Below are 20,861 nucleotides of genomic sequence, written 5' to 3'. Positions count from 1 at the left end.
TGAATGCCACTTGCTGGAAACCCCAGGACAGGAGAGGGCTCTTGTGCTCAATTCTTGCTTGCTGGTTTCCCATAGACATCTGGTTGACCACTATGAGAACAGGTTGCTGGACTAGATGGGCCACTGGCCTGATCCAGAATGCTCTTCTTATGCTGTTATTTTTTTAGATTCCCGTGTACAAAACCACAGGCCTGGAGAGGACCTAAATTTGGCATCCAGACAAAGCTGCCAATTGTGTAAGATTTCTAACTTGCCTCCTCCTCTCCAAAGTTTTTCAGTCTCAACACAACAAAGAGTTTTATGACATGTTAAAGACTAACATTTGTTACTGAATAAACATGAGGAAAGTGATATAATAGGAACAAGTAATCGATTTCTGTCACTTGATTTTCTCTCACATTGCCAACAGAGGCTCCAACCCATTCAGATCAGCAAAACTTTTGCCACTGACATCACTGCAACAGAGATTGCCTCAAACCTTTCTTGGTCAATATCCTCTCAGTTATTAATTGTAAACAGTCCCTGCAGAGCTCTTACTGCAATAAGCTAGCTGATAAGATTTTTTTTTAATTTCAAAAGGGTACTAAATATCATCTCTATATTGCTATGGACCTCTGATTCAGAAGGTCAAGATCATGACTCACTCCTGTTTGACTAAAAAAAGATATTGAGAAGAATCTATATTTAATGTAGAATGAAGATCAACAGCCTGAACAGAATCCAAAGCAAGACATGTATACACACAATAATTTACCTTTATGGTTTACTTTCTCAAAATGTATGCAGCACATACATGTGAAACAATATTTAAAGGCACATACATTAAGGTTACCAGATTTTTTTCAATGAATCCGGGGACACTTTTCAACTTCAATGGATTTTGTATGGGGACTGATTTGTAAATCTGGGGACTGTTCCCGGGAAACGGGGACGTCTAGTAACCTTAACATGCATAACCAGTTATCTAGCAAGCTTTGACATTATCCATTTTAATAAGCTCAGAGCAAAGCAAATGGAAAGAAACCATATAGAACAAGCTGAGAAAAGCTCGACTATATACATGCCACATTTCATAAGCCATCTTTCCCCAGCATTTCAACTATTGCTAAGAAAAAATTATTTAAAAGCTGTAAGGTTTCTGGAGGCTTAACAAAACACATACAGAGGAACCTCTACTCATGACCACAATCTGTTCCGGAGGCCCATCCTTATGGCAAAACAGGTCGCTGGTAGACGCGCCATTGTGCGCAGACGCAGACGCATTCGGCGGCAGCCCACTTCTGTGCAGGCGCATTTGGCAGCAGCCCGCTTCTGCGCATGTGCGAATCGTAGCAAACCCGGTGTTTGTTTCCGGGTTTGCCGTGGTCGTGACTTGGAACGGGCCTAAGTAGAGTGGGATGTAAGTAGAGGTTCTACTGTATTTTTGTATAGCACAAGCAGACTTCGGAGCATAACAGGTTGAAATAGGGCAGTCAATGTGGGGTCCTCCATACGTTGTTGCACTTCAAATCTCATCAGGCCCAGTCACCAGGGTAAATAGCCAAGGAAAATGGGAGCTATAGTCCAACAGCACCATGTTGACTTTCCCTGGGTTATACAAACAAAACAATGCTACAGTCTAGGCCATACTAGTGCAACTCGTAGCCCATCTAGGATAAGGAAAACTCTGATCCTAAACCTCCACTGCCTTGTGTCTATACTGTACTCATTTCATGAGAAAGGCTTTGGGAGTAAATCCCGAGGAAAACTCTGTACCCATTGCCTTGTGGGACATCTTCGGGAGAATGAAAGGCTAAGGCAGGCATAGGCAAATTCGGCCCTCCAGATGTTTTGGCACTGCAACTCCCATGATCCCTGGCTAACAGAACCAGTGGTCAGGGATGATAGGAGTTGTAGTCCCAAAACATATGGAGGGCCGAGCTTGCCTATGCCTGGGCTAAGGAGTAAACCCTACACAAATCCTGAGTGGAGTCCCTAAGATGGTTGGATTGCCTCTTGTACCCCTCCTGCTGGTACCAAATGTACTGCTCTGCTTTTCTTTGGACCGCATCTGTGAAGCTGAGAGGAAGGTATTGTCATCTGAATAGCCCAGGACACTGCCCAGGCTTGTGCCCCGGAGAGGTCACTATTAATGCAGCAAAAACAACGCGGGAGGCAACAGTTATGAGTCACTGGTCTCTGCAGCCCCAGTAGGTCCTGTGGTTCTCCAGCGGTCTGACTTTGCCTCCAGAGGAACACTCTATTGACTCTCATGATGGATGTCAACTCCAGCTCCAGTAATGCCTAAATTTATCTTTTCCTATTGTTCTGAATCTGGCTTCCTACATCAATAATGTCTTAAACAATGGTTTATAGGAATGGCTGTGTATAGCATGCAACTGTAAATCTTCAAAGCAACCATCTAAACAGAAGAGGATTGATAACATTTGGGAGGCTATGATTATGGACAAACTAGAACTGTACAGGGACTCCCCAGTCCTCCCTGTAGCCCTGATCTGTGGCTCCCATATCAGGGTGATTCACCCTATAACAGCAATAAAAATCTGTGTTGTTTTTAAGTGAATTTGCTGCACTAGAAAGACAGAGCACCTAAAGTTTTAGTATGCACTTGAATCCCTCCTGAAAAACACTGACAGTCCAGAGTCACCCATAGAAAGCTTGAAAACCATTGGTCTAGACAGGCCTAGAAAGTGGACCAAACCAAACTGTCTCTTCAGAAACAGAAAACCAAACCAAATTGTTGGTGCTGCCTAGAGATAACAAGCAATGAGAGTCAGGGGCACAGAGCAAAGAGCAACTGTTGACCAGCCTGCCAGAAACCTCTTATGTAGCTGTGGGAAGACTGGGATCAAGCTAGACAGGGTACAGAAAGACATGGTTGTCATGACAACTATCCCAGCACAGATGCAGCCAAGCTGAGATGGGAGCTAGTCCTGACAACAGATCCCTCTCCTAGCAACCATGTGTGTTTCTCAGGATGGGGGGGGGGATCAGAGGCAGAAGAATCCCATATTTATGATCTTCTCTTTTTAAACAGGATTGCTGTACCTCAGCAAGTGCCCCATTAACAAATGAGAGCTTCTCCGCCTGCTACTAACAATCCAATTGGATTTTCTAAAATCCCAGTTTTATGTAGGGGAGAATTGTTTATTTAACACACTTCAATCCTGCTTTTCTTCCAAAAGACTTTGGGTGGAATTCAACACACAGGGACTATGCACATAGGGAATGAGGCTTGCTTGCACAGTGGGGCTTTCCCCCTCTCCTCTACCCACATACCCCCTAAACCTAGTCTGGGTTTCCCCCAACCCTTCTACATTTAGGGGGCATGGAAGGAAGATACATACTACATTCTTTTGGCAGGTTTCATTGGTGTGCTCAACAGATGAGAGAAAATATTAGATAGATTTTGCTATAATTTGGTACTAATCATTATGCTTCCGATACTATACATAGCATACAGTCTGATTAGTTGAAACTATGTATGTGTAGTTTTTAATTCAAGCATGCAGAGGAGGATGTGTGTTTGACAAGAAGCTGTAAATAAAGTGAAAGGTCACTGTTGAGCTCAGTCTTTCTGCACGCACAGCACCAAATAATTGGGTTAGCCTAGACTGAATGACATTTAGCAAAATACAGAACGCCATTTAATAGGATAGTACGGCGACTTAAGTGCTGGTGGCACTGTGGTCTAAACCACTGAGCCTCTTGGGCTTGCCGATCGGAAGGTCAGCGGTTCAAATCCACGCAACAGGGTGCACTCCCGTTACTCTGTCCCAGCTCTTGCCAACCTAGCAGTTTGAAAGCACACCAGTGCAAGTAAATAAATAAGTACCACTGTGGCGGGAAGGTAAACTGCGTTTCTGTGCACTCTGACACTCGCCGCAGTGTTCCATTGTGCCAGAAGCAGTTTAGTCATGCTGGCCACATGACCTGGAAAGCTGTCTGCGGACAAACGCCGGCTCCCTCGGCCTGAAAGCGAGATGAGCGCTGCAACCCCATAGTTGCCTTTGATTGGACTTAACTGCCCAGGGGTCCTTTACCTTTACCTACCAATTTGAGCTTGCATCCTGTACAATGATAGCTACTCAGGTATTTCCACCAGTAGACTGCAGCTGGAAGCCAAAGGAAGGGAATTCACACCCTTATCTGTAGGAACCAGGAAGCAGAAATACACTCCTGGGGGAACCGTTAATGGCCACCATTTAATACCTATTTGGTGTATTAATATGAGTTTGCCACTGCCCAGTGTGTGAGAAGGCCTTCAGTACTTCTCACACAAACAGAAGTCTTCCCAGGATTTATGTCCTGCACATATGCTCAGATTCCACTCAACCAGGGAAGCAAGCAACCCTCCTCCCTCTTCCAATTGCTGCTGATAAAATGCCTCCAGGGATGAGGAGCAAGGCCTCTCTGCCACAAGCCTCCTTGGATGTAGTTTATGAGCCAATCGAGACAATGTGGGAGTAGCAATTCTTCACGTGGCAGGCAGTCTCCACTCCACTCCACGAGAAAGAGAACTGAGTATCTGCCAAAAGAGTCCCCAGGCTAAGTCAGTTAATTGGTTTCTAGGCAGACTAGCTATGCCAGTTGCAGCCTCGTCACATGGATAATGGCAAAGTAGTCACTGTTTAAAAGAAGGCGGTGGCGGCAGCAAGCCACCTGGTTCTCTCTTCTAACTAGGCCCTGCTGATGTCAGCTAGCTAATGCCACGAGGGCTACAGACAGAAGGGGCACTCCGTGACAGCACAGCTTTGCTGCATGCTGCCAGTTGCTGTGAGCGTCACCAGCAGACAAGACAGACGTCCTGGCATCTGTGAGCTGTAACTGAACCACAAAGGCCAGTAACAATCTCAGCTCAACGCTGGCATGCGGCTGTTAGAAACCACCCAGTCTGTCACCATACCAGTAGTCTGGGACGCTGTTTTGTATGCTGATCATGGACACAGTTCTTAATGAATATAGAGGGTTTGGGGAGTCTGGTTTATTTATTAGATATTAGGCTGGTTGACAGCACTAACAAATTCACTAGAATGATGAACAGGTTCATTAATTCTTTGGAGATTTGAAGCATAGATTCTGTTTTTGCTTGCCTGCTAGTTTTCTTCCTTCCCCTTCTTTATTCAACTGTAACCCAGTGGGTAATGCTTGCCCTTTTTAAAACATTTGTACAGTGCTGAGTTTTGACAGCAATAAGTCTTAATAATGCTTGACATTCATATATTGCTTTAGATAGTGTTCAGAGCAGTGAGTGGGTGAGGTGTCCGCCCATAGCCACAGCTGAGAACAGGCTAAAATATTAACAATTTACTTAAAATGAAATCAGAAAATAAAATCCTATTATTTCTGAGCCCATTCCAAAGTTTAGACCTTGTCACATTAGTGATGGCATCATTGGGGATACAGGGGTCCAAGTACCGCTCCCAGCCTCTTACCAACAACCCTTTCACTCAAGTGCTTTAATTCATTTGTTTGGAAACTGAGATGCAAGGCTACCAGACTAAACCAAAATTACAATTCATTCTCTAGAATGCCTCCACTATCCAGCTGGTGTGTATAAAAATATACTGTTATAAGTCTTTTGAAGGGAGCCCCCCAAACCCTAGAAATTTGTGTTGCATTGGTGAGCATATCAGGATTTAAACACTCATCCTGAGTCTTCTCCACAAATCTACATTACATCATCATACACAGAATAAGGCACACATTGGCACCAGATCCACACTGGTGCTGTGGAGCATGTGCAAGATTCCTTCTGTGCCAATGAGGATGGCAAGCTAAGAACTTGAGCAAGAAGGCGGCAGCAGACTTTATTTTGCAAGGAATGGTGGCAACACATTTTTGCTATGAAAGCCCAATTCACCACAAAGCTCTGAATAGGCACATGGTGCGCTAGTCTGAAATTCGCAGACCCTACAAGAGAAAAACAAAATAGGTGCAACATAGCAGCTGCTGCTCTGATGATGTGGTTTTCAGGAATTCTCTCTCACAATTCACACTTGCTCTTGCCTCCTTCCTGCCTTGAACAAGCATTCTGCATGACTTCTCTTTCCTTTCTACTCCTGCATTATTTCTTCATGCTCATTTTTCTTCTTTAGTCACACTGCATACTTAGGTACTACTGTCTTGCTTCACATAATGCAATTCCATGGAAATCTATCCTGACTCCGACTGTTCTTGAGCCACATTCTGACACCTGACATAGTGACATAGATGCGCTAGAAACCAGCTGCTTGATTCATCTAGTTCCCAACTCTAAGCCTTGTTTGATTGCCCAGTGATCTTGTGCAGACCATGTTCACTGGCAGGCTCATGGCAGGTAATGCTCAATAAATTTCGTTATTATTGACATATAATCTGTTAAATCTTGGAACTGTGCTTCCTGGACTAAGAGTAAGAGCTGCATCTTGTGTAACCTTTGAAAGATATGCTTGTAATCTTGGAAGTCGCAAATATGTCATATCCATAAAAACACAAAAACAGAAGCATTCAGAACAGTAGAGAATACAACCTCTGTCATTTCTACTTCTGCAATTTTGCTACACATATGTTTTATTGCTCTCAGAACATTAATAGAAGCCTTTTAGGTCATGCTGGCCACATGACTGGGAAGCTGTACGCCGGCTCCCTCGGCCAATAAAGCGAGATGAGCGCTGCAACCCCAGAGTCGGTCATGACTGGACCTAATGGTCAGGGATCCCTTTACCTTTACCTTTAGGCTCCAAACCTCCCTTTGGGGCATATATGTGAATCTAGCATTTATGGATTGTTCTTTATTTTTGTAAGCCACTTAAAATATTTCATTGTGAAAACAGGCTAAAGTGGATACTTTTAACAAGGCAAAGAGTGGCTCTGAACCACTAAACAGGATGCTGGAATTTCTCTCTGACCTTGGCTAAATCTTCCAGTTTGATAGCTTTGAGAGTGCAATCCTGCTTTCCCACTTCTGGGAACCCCATCTATGCCCTGTGCAAAGCTCCCAGCAGGTCAGAGCACTGAAGTACCAATTTACTGTTTTTCACTGCAGTTAACATAATTAAAATGAAAGCCATGACTGACCTATGTTAATCCTCTGTGACTGGGGCCATGGCTTCACGGCTGTCTTTGACAACTGCTGTACATCCCATGCTCTTATCTTACTCTCAATTTGAGCAAAAAAAGGGGGGGTTGTTAACATTCAAAGCATGTGTTCAGTTTCTCCAATTTTCAGTTTGGTTCATTGTGTAAGAGATTACAGATAGATACCACATTTTATTTTAATAAACAAAAAGCAGTCTTTCATCTGAATGTCACCAAGCGTTTGCCATGAACTAGCTACCTTCCAGGTGAGGACTCCTCTAGGCCTCTATAGTAGATGAGATACAAAGCCCATGAGCAGGTGCTGAGGATGCCCTTTGAGGCCCTAACTCAGGGATGCAAAACCCATGCTGTAGGACTCCAATTCCCATCAGCCCTGGCCAACACAACTGCCCTTGGCGACCATCCAAAATTTGTGGCTACCTTGAACCTAGCCTTCTCAGATTAGCTTCTGTGAGCAGAGACTGCTGGTTCTGCAGCACCTCCTACCAGGAGTGGACATTGGTAATATGCCACAGTGTGCAGGGCCATTTGACACCCTCCTTGCAGCCCTCACAGCACCGCTTAAGCTGGGCTTTTGGAAGGAGGTGCAAGGCTCTGGAAGGGTCCTAGAGCTCTCTTACCTCCTTCCTAAAACCCAGTAAGCACTTGCCTAGCTTTGGGAAGGAGGAAGGAGGACTCTAGGACCCTCTCACCTCCTTCCTGAAACCGGGCAAACTCTTACCAGGCTGTGAGAAGCACCCTCCTCAGCTGGGCACCCAGTACGAATGCACTGCTCACATTGCCCTAAACTGCCCCTACTACCTGAAGCTGATATTTAATCTTCCATGTGCCCCCATTTCAGATGCTCCATTGCTCATTCAAGCTGATTTTTGCATGAGCATTTCCATATGCAATTCAACCAGCTGAGTTGAGGGTTCATTAACTGTGAAATAAAAAAGAAATCCCAACCTGGCTAACAAAGGACTGTTTTTTAATTCTATTTTATTTGTCTGTTTATGTTTACAGAAAGCAGAAGAGTTGTATGATTCAGTCTGAATTAGACTTAGATTAGATTTACTTGCCTTCCAAAGATGGGGAAATCTGTGACCTTCCAGATGGTGCTGGACTCAAACTCCCATCATTCCAGACCACTGGCCATGCTGGTTGGGGCTGATGGGAGTCCAACATCCAGAAGGCCACAGGTTCCCCAACCACGGCCAACTGTCGGCAGCTCTTATGCCATCTGTCATGGATGCTTTACTTGAGATTCCTGCATAGCAGGGGGTTGGACTCGGTGACCCTCTGGGTCCCTTTACAATTCTAGGATTCTATTTTCCACTACTGCTGCCTTAAAATCCACTCTAACTTGACATATCAGAGATTGAGGCCTGGAATTATTTATTTAAAATATGTATACCCTGCCTTTTGTTCCACCAGACTTATCACAGCAGACATACAGAACAATTTAAAGTACCACAATAAAAGTAATTTCATAGATCAAAGCAACCACAAACTAAACAGCAGCAGCATGTGCAGCACCAATAATCCACAAGAACTCGGCCCACGAAACCTAGCAGGCAGTACACCACAACTCCAGAACAGAACAATCTAAAAGATAACTGGGACAGAACAAGACAAGTTCCTCTGGGGTGGGAATTCAATGCTTCTACTGAAAAGGCCTCATCCACTCAAGTCTCTGCAGATGACCTGAGTGACTGGGTAGGTTTATTCAACCTTTTGCCATTGAGTTCTGACCCTTCCCCCTTACCAATGAGCCAGTCGTTTCTGAAACTAGCTAGTTGTTATGAAAATAAAGTGACCAGAGCAATAGGCACTGTAATGAAACTGAATTTCATTTAACATTATTAAGCAGAAACAAGCATGGTAACTCTGAAACAAGGAATTTTCTGAGCTTTGCATATACAGGCACTATGATGGTGTACTAAACTGATAATATGAATTACAGTTGCTGAGAACATAGCTGACTGTGGAAGCACTGCTTTTCATTTACATTCTTTCTTTGTAACCTGATAAAGCAATCCACTACTTTTATATTTAGGGAAAGTCATCACCATTCATATTTGTTTATTTTCATCATTCTCAGGCTTTGTCTCTGTGCAATGCCTAGGGAGTATAATTTACTCTGCCAGTTCCCTTGGCTATGCTAGCGCATGAACTGTTGATGTCACTCACTGACATCTTCCTCAGGGCAACACTACAGGCCACGTTCTTCTCTTGCATCATGTCTCCTCTAGGACTCTGCTCTTAATTAACACTTTGAGACATTTCAGCTCCCAGCAATAATACCCAATGTAGTGATTAGTGATGGTTACAATAGCATGCCATGTCATTCCAGTCTTTAGGAGACAACAGTGTAGTTGTAGATACACACATGCCTGGATTTCAAATATGAACACCTGTGCATCACTCAATGGCCACTTAGAAAAATCAGTAAGCCAAGCAGGCAGCTCCTAAAAGACATAAATACAGGTAGGAAGCTTGTAAGAACCTGCTCAGGTTCAGACGATAACAAGAGAGCATCACAAGCATAACAAAATACCCCAGGGTAGGGCAGCACATTGAGAAACGATGAAGCCTAGTCATGATAAAGAAATCAGCTGGCAAATCAGATGCAGGAAGCACAACATGCCTTTATAGACTGGACCACAGCAGAATGAGAAACAAAACACTCTTAATAGAGCAACCACAGAGACTCCCAAATCAGAAATTAAGAAATATTAGTTTACAAGAATGTGCAGCAAGGAGCAAAACAACAGGGTTTTGAAGACTTCAGGACACTGCAGTGCGCTGTGCCATATGAGCACCTAAACAAGGGGACACCTGTATACAAGATTAATGATGCAGTTTCCTGACTCAGAAGTAAGAGTCTTGGTGGCTTGGAATGCTTGCTTGAATCCAAGATGGTCCTTATGGCCCCAGAAATTCTTTTGCTTGAATTTTAGGCTAAGAAGCAGGTAAGTCCTCCAAACCTCCCCATCCCATGCATCCATTTACTTTCAGTGGTGCTCCAAAAAAAGTGGAAGAAGAAGTTCCCTCACAGACCCTGGCACCAGGCACCAGATATAAGAAGACCACAGGCAGAAAGACTTCCCTTCCTTGCTCCATTCCACCATTGCCACTGGAGCAGCAGGCCAGATAAGTTGTGTGTAGGAGAGAGCCAGGCTTTGGACAGTCTCTGGAAGGGACACATTAGATCCCAGCATGCTCCCAAAGACGTGACATGGCAGGCATTGATTTAGCTCAGAAGGTAGCAATAAGCTTCTTTTTGAATTGGGGCAGGAAGAATCTGGATTTCTAAAATTCTGAGCCTGACCAAGCAGAGTTTACTCCATCGCCACACAAAGTTCAGTCTGAATGCTCAGAGCTAGTAATGCATTATGACTTAAGGGGAAAGAATCAGACTGGTGCATAGAGATCCAGGTCTCTTGATTTCTAGTTCCAACCTCCATGGTCAGTGGCGGAGCTTCATGCTCCAGCACCTGGGGGCGGAGAGCAGGCGGGGGCGTGGCTGGCATGCACCCAGGGGAGCATGGCTGGCACGCACCCGGGGGCGTGGCGCGCATCCTGGGGGCTTGGCGCACCACCCTCAGGGGCTTGGCCTGCATCCTGGGGGCGTGGTACACCGCCTGCAGGGGGGGGGCAGCCACAATGGCACCCCACCGTGATCGTGGTGCTGGGGGCGGTGCACTCCCCCCACCCCCTCTTCCTCTGCCAGTGTTCACGGTGAAAGCAGAATCCTGCAGGATCCACACACTTACACTTGGCTCCATCGCCACTTTCCTAAGAGCTTTGTGACCTACAGGTGACATTCAAACAGCCGCTTAGACTCAGGAGTCCAAGAAAAGTTGATCTAGGAGTCTGCATATCTTGCATAGGCATTTTCTGCCACAATCAAAGATCACAAGACAATTCATTTTAGATGGTATAATCCCAGTGAGCGTATTTTATTGAGGGTGTTTCAGATCATTTCAAAAATTCCCACCCAGCGTTCATTAAACAATCCGCATCTGAAAGGCAATGGGTGGCCCATTTTCAAACAGCTGCATAGGTTTTAGTGTGGCTGCTGCAATGGTGTGAGAGAAATCCTGTGTGATTTTAAAGAAAATTGATTAATAGAAGCCATGGGGTCCCAAACTGGATGTGGGCTGCAGTAACCCTTTACTCCCATGGCATCCTTTGATAAAACCATCCTCATTGTTAGCATGGGGTTGCTGCTGCTGTTTTTGTTCATGAGCAAGTCTCACACTGCTTGTGATTCTCACCCATGGTCTGTCATTGCACCACTGTGTATTTATGCAATACAAGTTATTTTGTAGTGTTGTGTGTCTTTTTAACAGGTTTTTGAGATTTCTGATTAGCATAAAATATATCCATGTCACAAGCATTAATGTAAGAGTATCAAACAACCTCTTTATACTCCTGTTTGCCATCTGGCAAATGGTCCCCAGTCCGTCAATCAACAGTCTAAGCATCTGCCCTCTGCTAGCCAACTAAGAAGTGGATTTTCCATCATAACGTCCCAAGTCATCACTCTGTCTATATCTCATCCTATACACATCAGGATAACACTGCCCAGGATTTCATAGGAAAAAAACAAACAACAGACAAGCTTCATCAACTGAACATGAAGACTCAAGGGGGGAAAGTTACATTAAACAATAATTCAGAAATATAAACAAGAAAATAACCAGTCTATACAAACCACCAATGCTGTTGATCTGTTACTCAGGAGTTTTTCAATTTCTCGGGCTGCACTTTCTACCAGCTGCCGTGCATTGTTGGCCTCCACGGTATATAAGTCTGTGTTTCGCAGGTATATCTGAAGAAGGACAGAAAAAGAGGCAGTTAGGCACTGTTATGAGGCTTAGCATGAACAATAGAAAATTCATGGTACATAAGCTGAATTTCTCCCCCACCCGCAAGCAATTTTCATCTGACACTGGTGGTCCTATTAGAATCAAGGTGTCATAAGCCCTGCCCATGGGCTATGCTGACCTGGGCTGATGGGAACCCAACAACATCCAGCAGGCCACCAGAAGGTGGAATAAGATGCTATGGTAAAAATCTCTTTGGTAGGAAACTATTTCTTTGCTCCTTTCATAGACCTATGCTGTTAGGAGAGACATGAGGGAGAATGCCACCTAAGATTGATAGAAAGAGCAGGTTAATTGGGAATAAAATGAGCAAATGCCCCCAGAAACCTGCACACAAGATCAAAAAAAAAAAAGGTAAGCCTCCGAATTAATTACAATCAACAGTTTTAACTACTGACATCAAGAGGATGTGCACTGCAGTCTATGAAAGCAGATACCTCAAGGCTAAGTAAGTAAATAAGGAAAATGCATTTATCAATTCAACAGATGGCCTGAGTTTACACAAACATTATGCCCCTGCTTAGTGGGTGTCACATTGTCTCAAGGGAAGTAAACTCAGGCAGCATAAACACAGGCCTAATTCACTGGCCAACTTCCAGCAGCTTCTGGCACACAATATTTCCAAAAATAAGCAAAAAACCTATTGTGGTTTGGAAACTGTCAACAAACCCAAAAAGCAGCTCCAAGCTTTCCTATTATTTCACTAAGACTTGTCAATCTAGCCCTGACTGAGAGTGGTTTCCCAGCATCTCAGACAGGGTTCTTCCACCCCATCTGCTACTTGATCCTTTTAACTGGAGGTGTCAAAAGTTGAACATGGGATCTTCTGAATACTAAGCAAGTGATCTACCACTGAGTTTTGTTTCATTTTTAACATTGCATATCAAAAGTACATCTAATTCCATCCATCACAACCCTTATTCATTCATTCATTCATTCATTCACTCATTCATTCCCTGCCCATCTGGCTGGGTTTCCCCAGCCACTCTCGGCGGCTTCCAACAAAATATTAAAATGCAGTAGTCCAGCAAACATTAAAAGCTTCCCTAAACAGGGCTGCCTTCAGATGTCTTCTAAAAGTCTGGTAGTTGTTCTCTTTGACATCTGAATTGTACTCAGAAACGTACTGGGAGCCAATGTAGGTCTCTCAAGACCGGTGTTATGTGGTCTCGGTGGCCACTCCCAGTCACCAGTCTAGCTGCCGCATTCTGGATTAATTGTAGTTTCCGGGTCGCCTTCAAAGGGAGCCCCACATAGAGTGCATTGCAGTAGTCCAAGCGAGAGATAACCAGAGCATGCACCACTCTGGCCAGACAGTCCTACCTACCGCACATTTTTTCAGCACAGCCAGTGGATCTGTTTGTTCAATAACAACTGGCATTAGAAAATAAGGTTGTCAAATGTGCACTATGTTACTGGAGCATAAAAAGCCAGTCAACTTCAAACAAGACTAAGCATTTTATTTTTTAATTTGTTTTTTGCTAATGACATCCCCAGCTCATCCCACCTTTAACTGGCTTTGCCAATGATCTGCCAGGGTTTTCTTTTTGTCATTTCAATACACACGAAAAGTAGATTTTTTGCCTTCTCCATATTTCCATGCCAAGGATTAACACCACATTGCCTTTTTCCCTTCTTGATATTTCTGCAGTTGGACACTTCTGTGAATAGCAATATTTGCTTTTTATTGGTTAAAAAAAATAATAATACCCCCAGACTGACACCTCAGATCAGGCACAAATATCCTTCCTCCATCCTAAGACAACTTTTGTTTTAAAAAATGAATATAGTGCCTCTGAACAGGTACAAAATCTCCATTCTGAGAAAACTGTTTGTTTGTTTGTTTGTTTGTTTGTTTGTGTTTGTTAATAACTTTATTGCCCGCCTTTCAACAATTTAAATTTCAGTATTAAAAGCAGTTAAACAAGCCTAATCCAGCTAGATATATGCAATTTAAAAGCAAATTGATTCCCCTCACAGAGCTACAGTTCCCCCAGTACCCTGAGGTGAAGGATTGGCTGTGAAACCATTCTGAGAACTGTAGCTGTGGTTGGAATAGGGGTCTCCTAACAATTCCCAGCACCTTTAAAAAAACCTACAGCTTCCAAAATTCTTTTGGGGAAACCATGCCCATTGAAAGTGACCTGACACTGCTTTAAATGTATAGTGCAAGTGAGGCATGATATTGTCTTGGTTGCCCTGGTAGATGGCCTATACCAGCAGTTAGGCAGGAGGACTATGACCCTTTCAATATTACCAACCATGGTAACCTTGTGAAACACCTGGGCAGCATGCGGCCAGAAGGAGCCATTATGTGCTGGCTCCTGTGTTTCCTAGGTAAAGGTTGTACCAATACTGTTCCGCTCCATGCCCATTGGCTTCTGGGAGCCAGTGCTATACCATGTCCCAATATTATTCAACATCTACAATGCTGGCATCACTGGCACTTACCAGGACGAGGCAAGGGCAGGTGCCAGCCAGGTCAGGGCTGCATGATTGCACCAGTAAGAGCACTGGATTGGCCCTGCCCCATTTCCACACCATCCCAGGAAGCAACAGTGACACCAGCATCAGGAGGGCAATTGTGTGGCACCAAGCCAGCATTCTGTCTCCTAATGGTAGAGATTGGATAGGGGTATGAGTGACATTGATATATTGATGATACCAAAATCTGTTTCTGCTTTTCATTAGATTCCAGAGAAGCAGTGAAGGTCATAACCTATTTACTGTGAAGGATAGTATGCGGGTGAGCAAGCTGAGACTTAATCCAGGCAGGAAAGAAGTACATTTGTCAACTAGGAAATCTGATTCAGTTGCACTGCTTGTTTGGGACTTTCCTTGTTTCTGGCTCTGGAGTGATTATGAATACATTTGGTTGTGCCCTTGGCTGGAGAAGGTAGCCTCAATTGGATTATTATTTTTTAATCACTTGACCATAATTCTGCACCAGCACCAATGGCTCCCAATTTGTTTTGAAGTTCCATTTTGCCTTTAAATCCCTAAACAGTTTGTGACTAGGATATTTTAAAAAGGATATATTTCTCCTGCAAGATGCTGCCAGCATCTCAAGGACTATCAGGGAGGGGGAGGTCCATTGTGTACCACCATCAAAGAGTGGTTGGAGAATTCATCTGAAATGACTTTTACTGTTGCAGCAACCAGACTTTGTCCTGAAAGCCCAGATTTGTTCTTCAATGGTGTGTCATCAGCTGATAAAAAACAATTCTAATGTGCAAGGTCTTCAGCTTGAGATAGCTGACTGTTTTAATCCTAGTTACAGTATTGTCTGTTTTGCTGCTCAGCTCAGTGATGCTTCTTAAATCTGGATATTTCACTGAAATTTTTTTGAGACTCAAATGCTTATATTGAAACTGTTGTTGGTCACCTTGAAAATTCATGTGAATTAAAGTTCTTTGGGATGAAAATATTTTAAATAACTAAATGTGTTCCATTCTTATGCTTCATACAAAGTAGTCAAAAGGTATCCAAAATTTATTATTTTTCAGCTACTTCTGTGGTCTAGAGCCTAAAGAACTCACTGGAAGCAGTGTGGTAGTTTTTACCAAAAGCATACAAATTAACAAAGCCTTTATGTAAGTTTTTCAATTAGTTTGCTGTTTTGCTAAAAGCTCTTCAGGTTGATGGTAAAATCCTCCCACATTTATAAATCCATTCTCTAAGATCATCATAAGACCAATTTTATGTCAATATACAAGGATGCTTGCAACTCAGGAGAGAGAGTGCCATTGTTATTATTCCCTTACTGTTCTTCATATGCTGCATATTTATTCAAAGTTAATGGCCTGTAATATTTTCTGCATGTTGATACAAAGCTGCACACAATGCAAAAGTGTCTGCTTAATGTGCAGAGAGTTAAGAAGGCTGCCAAACAGCACGTCCTTCTACTCCACTGTGTCTTCAAAGACACATTTTACACATCTCTCACAAAGAGCCAATTACCTCACTTGCTCTTAAGGCTACCATGGGGAATTGGGACATTTTCGTATGAATTAAGAGAGAGGCAGATGAGCCATATAACAAGAACACATATACAGTGGTCCCTCTTAATGTTTCACATAAAGCTTCCATTGCTAGGGTCTGAGGTGTCATTGATTTATTTTCCCTACTTGTGATGCTTAATGAAGTTAAAATAAAAAATTTCAAACAGCCCTGCAATACAGAGATACACAACTTTTGTTTTGCTTCTGCCCTGTAACCCATCACACACAAAAATGGAATGCAAGAATAGCATAACCAAGTCTGAAATAACGCACAAGCCAAAAAGCTGACCAAACGTTAAGATAGCTAGACTATGAGGATGATTTTGTGTGCCAGTGATATGGCATTGTTCAATGGGTGAAGAGATAAAATGAGAGAGTCAATATACATAATATACATACTCCTTCAAAACATGGCATGATTGGTTGGGGTAAGGAAATAAAAAAAAGCTTATTAAAGGCATTGAGGGGTATTTAACTAATATTTATATACCTGAAGAAAACTTACTGCAATTAATGGGCTTAACTGAGTCATGATCATTAATTTCAGGGGCTCTACTCTTTGTTAAATACCACCCATGAGTTTTAAACATCTCCGTCAAATCTGAAACTTTAAAGTATCACATGGTGTACTATTGTTTTTTAAAAAAAATGTTTTCTTGTGTTACATCGTTAAATAAATAGGTTTTTTTGCAAATAAATAAAAATAAAACGTTGCTGAAATGTTAGACTGTTACAGGAGTGGCCCCAAATATTTTGCTTCTTGAGTCAAGAGACAAAATAGTGCTCCTACCTTTCCACATATAGAAGCTGACCATTACGGCAAGTGACTCTTACTTTAACACTGGTGGTGGGAGAGCAAGCTAACTTAGGAAGTGTGGCTCTGGCCTTTGACATCTCACTGCTGCCTCCATGCCTTTTGGCAGTCATAGGCAAACTCGGCCCTCCAGATGTTTTGGGACTACAACTCCCATGATCCCTAGCTAGCAGGACCAGTGATCAGGGATGATGGGAGTTGTAGTCCAAAACATCTGGAGGGCCAAGTTTGCCTACACCTGCCTTTTGGCATTGGTCTTCTGAGGCAGTTGCCTCACTTCGCCTCATGGTAAGGCTGCCCCAGTATACTAGTAGAAAGATATGCTTCTTAAAAATATGATGGTAGACATAACTGAAGGTCTTCTGCTTTACTGACTAATATGTCCTGTACAGTCTGAGATTCGCACAAGGCTCCAAGGAAGCTATCCTGGCAAGGCTGGCTTGCATTGTGGCTTACACAGCTTTAGACATTAACACCCAAAATCATCATGCCTCTTTAAAGACTATTTTTTATGGCACAAATTTTAATGTACTCAGTCCACTACTATAGTCCCCAAGGGCTTCTGTCATAATAAGGCTTAATCTTTAAGAAGCCATTAAAAATATGCTCTTCCTACAGGAGTTTAAACATAGTCACACCGCTCTGGAAATCCTGTGCACGTGGTGTAACTTTTGTACTAAAACCCCAAGAATTATATATGCTCCAACATACACCACAGATGAAAATAGTTTTTTTATTATTGTGTTTTTGTAACCAGACAAGACGCCACTGCCTGTGCCACATACAAACTGACAATTATTTTTCTCCTGTTGTATTTAATATACTTTACAACAGCCTAACTTGTACTAGCTTCTGAAGCAGGGAGTGTTTTCTTCAGTTGCCCGAGCCCATCTCTTGGCACATCTAGTAATGGCTTTGGTAAATGGCTGATGAGCTGCCCCTCTGAGACCCTGTTTTCAGGAGGTGGCTGAAACTTGAAGAACAAGTGACGTTGGGATGGTAGAGAATTCTGTCAGAAACAGCAGCAGAAATTCCCACAATCTGCTTATTTGTCAGAAGCGAGGAATGGAAACCATGCAAGCAAATAAATGCATTAGTGGTCATTTTAGGCCTTAAATATTGCACAAATAATTGTGTTATTTAATGCATTTTTTTATGTCTCCCTTCTGTTGAAATGCATTGAAATTAATCACATAATTAAGTACCTGTATGTAAGATTCAGCTACAGCAGATAGCAAGATTAATAATGTAGCTTTTAGCAGAAGCCAAATTGTAACAGAACAGAAACAATGCAGACTGTAACAAAACCATGGTGGGACAGAAATCATGGCCTCTTGAGTGCATTTTTGTGTACACTAACAATGTGTTAAAATGACATTCTCCTCCCACAATGTAAAAAAATAAAGACAGTTATTTGCCAGGAAGAAATATCAGAAAACCAAGCGTAAGTCTAGAGAATAAGGACCACTGTGTTACATATATGAAATTCACACAGTGGCAGCTTAGGAATTTACTGCATCAGAACATGGAACAAGACAAGGAGAAAGTACTTGAAACTGCATAATCACCTTGCAAAACTGGGGCCATATTTTATAGCATTTCAGGGGCATAACTACTGGCATTCCCTCTTCCAAGCATGCCTATGCTGGAGCCTCTTAGGAGTGGGCCAGTACTCAGAAATAAGATTTCTGATACCGTGCTTCCTAAAAACAATACTTTCCATTTCAGAATATACACAATATTTCTCTTTTTCTCCCTTGGGTTTTTTTTTCTGGTGGCTTATTGTTGTTGTTTAGTCAATTAGTTGTGTCTAACTCTTCATGACCCCATGGACCAGAGCACGCCAGGCACCCCTGTCTTCCACTGCCTCCCACAGCTTGGTCAAACTCATGTTCATAGCTTCGAGAACACCATCCAACCATCTCATCCTCTGTCGTCCCCTTCTCCTTGTGCCCTCAATCTTTCCCAACATCAGGGTCTTTTCCAGGGAGTCTTCTCTTCTCATGAGGTGGCCAAAGTATTGGAGCCTCAGCTTCCTGATCTGTCCTTTCTCCCAGTGTCCTGCTGCTTGATAGACAAGACGTAATGGATGTACAAAACTCTATAGAAAACTTTGTGCATGGCACATGCCATCAATCTGAAGAAATAAACCCAAAAGAATAGAGATGGTGGGACATATTTAGAGAGATAAGAAAGATGGATACTAAGTAGAGAGAAGCTTGCTCCTCTAATGTCCCATGGAAACATGGAACACATCACACAGGATTCTGGATCAGGTTCGTATAAAGTAGGTCCATGTGTGATTTGTGCACCTTTCATGCTTCCCACCTAATGGGAAATCATGTAGCTCCTCTACTCTGAGATGTCTGTGTTCCAAATGTCAGGGAAGTTCACAGATCCCATTGCAGAAGAAATGTAACATTCTTCTCTTGAGATATTAGAGGGGAAGCACTTTTTAAACTAAATTGAAGGCATGAAAAGAGAATGGCCAAGTCAGTCATACACCTGCTTTCTCCACACTGGTAGAGATGTCTAAAGCTACTTTCAGATACACCCCAGTAAGCTGAAGTGTAAGGCCCTGTCCTCATTTGTTGAGATACAAATTCTACTGTGGTCTGTATCTTGTGAAACATGAGCCATAGCCCTGCAGCAATTTAAAGTTTTGACATGATTAGACAAGAAAAGATTACATCCCACACAGTTTCCTTTTCATACACACGAAGTCTAAATAAAATGTCAGTAGTTTTCAAAGTATTCCATCTTCTTTATTATTTAAATTAAAACAGACTCAAGAGGGGAAAAGAAAATAACCTCAAAGATAAGCTAGAGCTTCTTCACACACTCACACTTCAGTAGCCCCATTTCTGAACGATTATTGTCAATAACGGAGTATACAGGTGTCTCCTCATTTTCTCAGCTTGACTCTATGAAAGGCAGTTTGCTTTTTACAGACGGAGAAGTCTGGAAGATGATAACCACTTGCCAATGGCTACATAATGAGACTACAGCTAAAGCGGGTCTTGAACCCAGGTCTCAAAGATTTGATTCCTACTCTTTCTGTACTGGTGTGAGTGACTCTCACACCACAAACCTCCAGGCCAGACCCACTAACAGAAGTGAATGTTGTTTAAGCTGTGACCTGTCTTCAAGTTATATGACTAAGGGGAAATAAAATGCAGGCTGCCAACTGTGCCACTTTGCACTGCTCATGATGGCAGCCCTTTATGGAAGCTCTGAGAGAGAGCCTACAGGCCTTGCCATTCCTAGCTTCCATGGGTGTAAGCAGAGCCTGTGGTGTGGGCAAGGGTTCTCCCTGGGATTTTGAACCCTGTGTTATAAAGGCTGTGAGTCATGGGAAGAGTCTACACTGGGGTAGCTAACATGGCACCTGTCAGATGTCTTCACCAACACTTCTCAGCATCCCTGATCTTGGGCCATTCTGAGTTGGGCCGCCAGCAGTTGTAGTCAAAAACATCTGGAGAGCTACATATAGACTATGCCTGTTCCCCAAGCACACAGAAGGTCCCCTATTACAGGTGTTTCCCCAATGTGTGGGTGACGAGTGGGGCGTTGGGGGATGTGACAGTAGAGATAGGACCTCACTCTCCCCTTCCATGTGATTATAATGACATGGAGCTGAATGCCCCCAAAGAGATGATTTACTCATTGCTCCTGAGATACTATTTTAATACATTGCGAGTAGGGGCTTTTTTGTTATTTTTGGTAAGGAGAAGCATTCAGGCATATGATCCCTTGCCTGCAGTCCGGTGTGGTCTAGTCTAGCAAGAGTTATTATCCTGATTGCCTGGCTTAGCTCTAGAGCTGAGCCCAGACTGATCTTGCAGCTATCAGCATTCATTTGTGTTTACAAAATGTGTATAAAAAATTCTATTTTTAAACCACAACTCTTTTCAAAATCCTATATATCTATGTGTACACACATGCATACACACAAACACAGCTGTGTTGGTTTGCAGGTCACATGAGTCAGTATTTAAACAAACAAACATGTTACTAACCAACTTCTAGTCACTGCTAACCTGGTTCCTGTGCCTCCCTTACACCACATAGAAAAAAGTAGAACATACATGT

At 42.9% G+C, this 20,861-nt stretch overlaps 1 protein-coding gene across 6 annotated transcripts in view; it reads right to left on the bottom strand.

Annotated features, from left to right (window-relative positions):
- Positions 1 to 20,861, bottom strand: part of CACNA2D1 (calcium voltage-gated channel auxiliary subunit alpha2delta 1) — a 365,199-nt gene that overhangs the window by 272,096 nt on the left and 72,242 nt on the right. For all 6 annotated transcript variants that reach the window (XM_053407355.1, XM_053407356.1, XM_053407358.1 and 3 more), the window contains exon 3: positions 11,783 to 11,899. In XM_053407355.1, coding sequence (XP_053263330.1) covers positions 11,783 to 11,899 — 117 coding nt within the window. The remainder of the gene's footprint in view (positions 1 to 11,782; positions 11,900 to 20,861) is intronic.

The sequence above is a fragment of the Podarcis raffonei genome, chromosome 10 (assembly GCF_027172205.1).
Source record: "Podarcis raffonei isolate rPodRaf1 chromosome 10, rPodRaf1.pri, whole genome shotgun sequence".
NCBI lineage: Eukaryota > Metazoa > Chordata > Lepidosauria > Squamata > Lacertidae > Podarcis > Podarcis raffonei.
The sequence above is the reverse complement of the archived record's forward strand: the minus strand, read 5'-3'. Positions and strand labels throughout refer to the sequence as shown.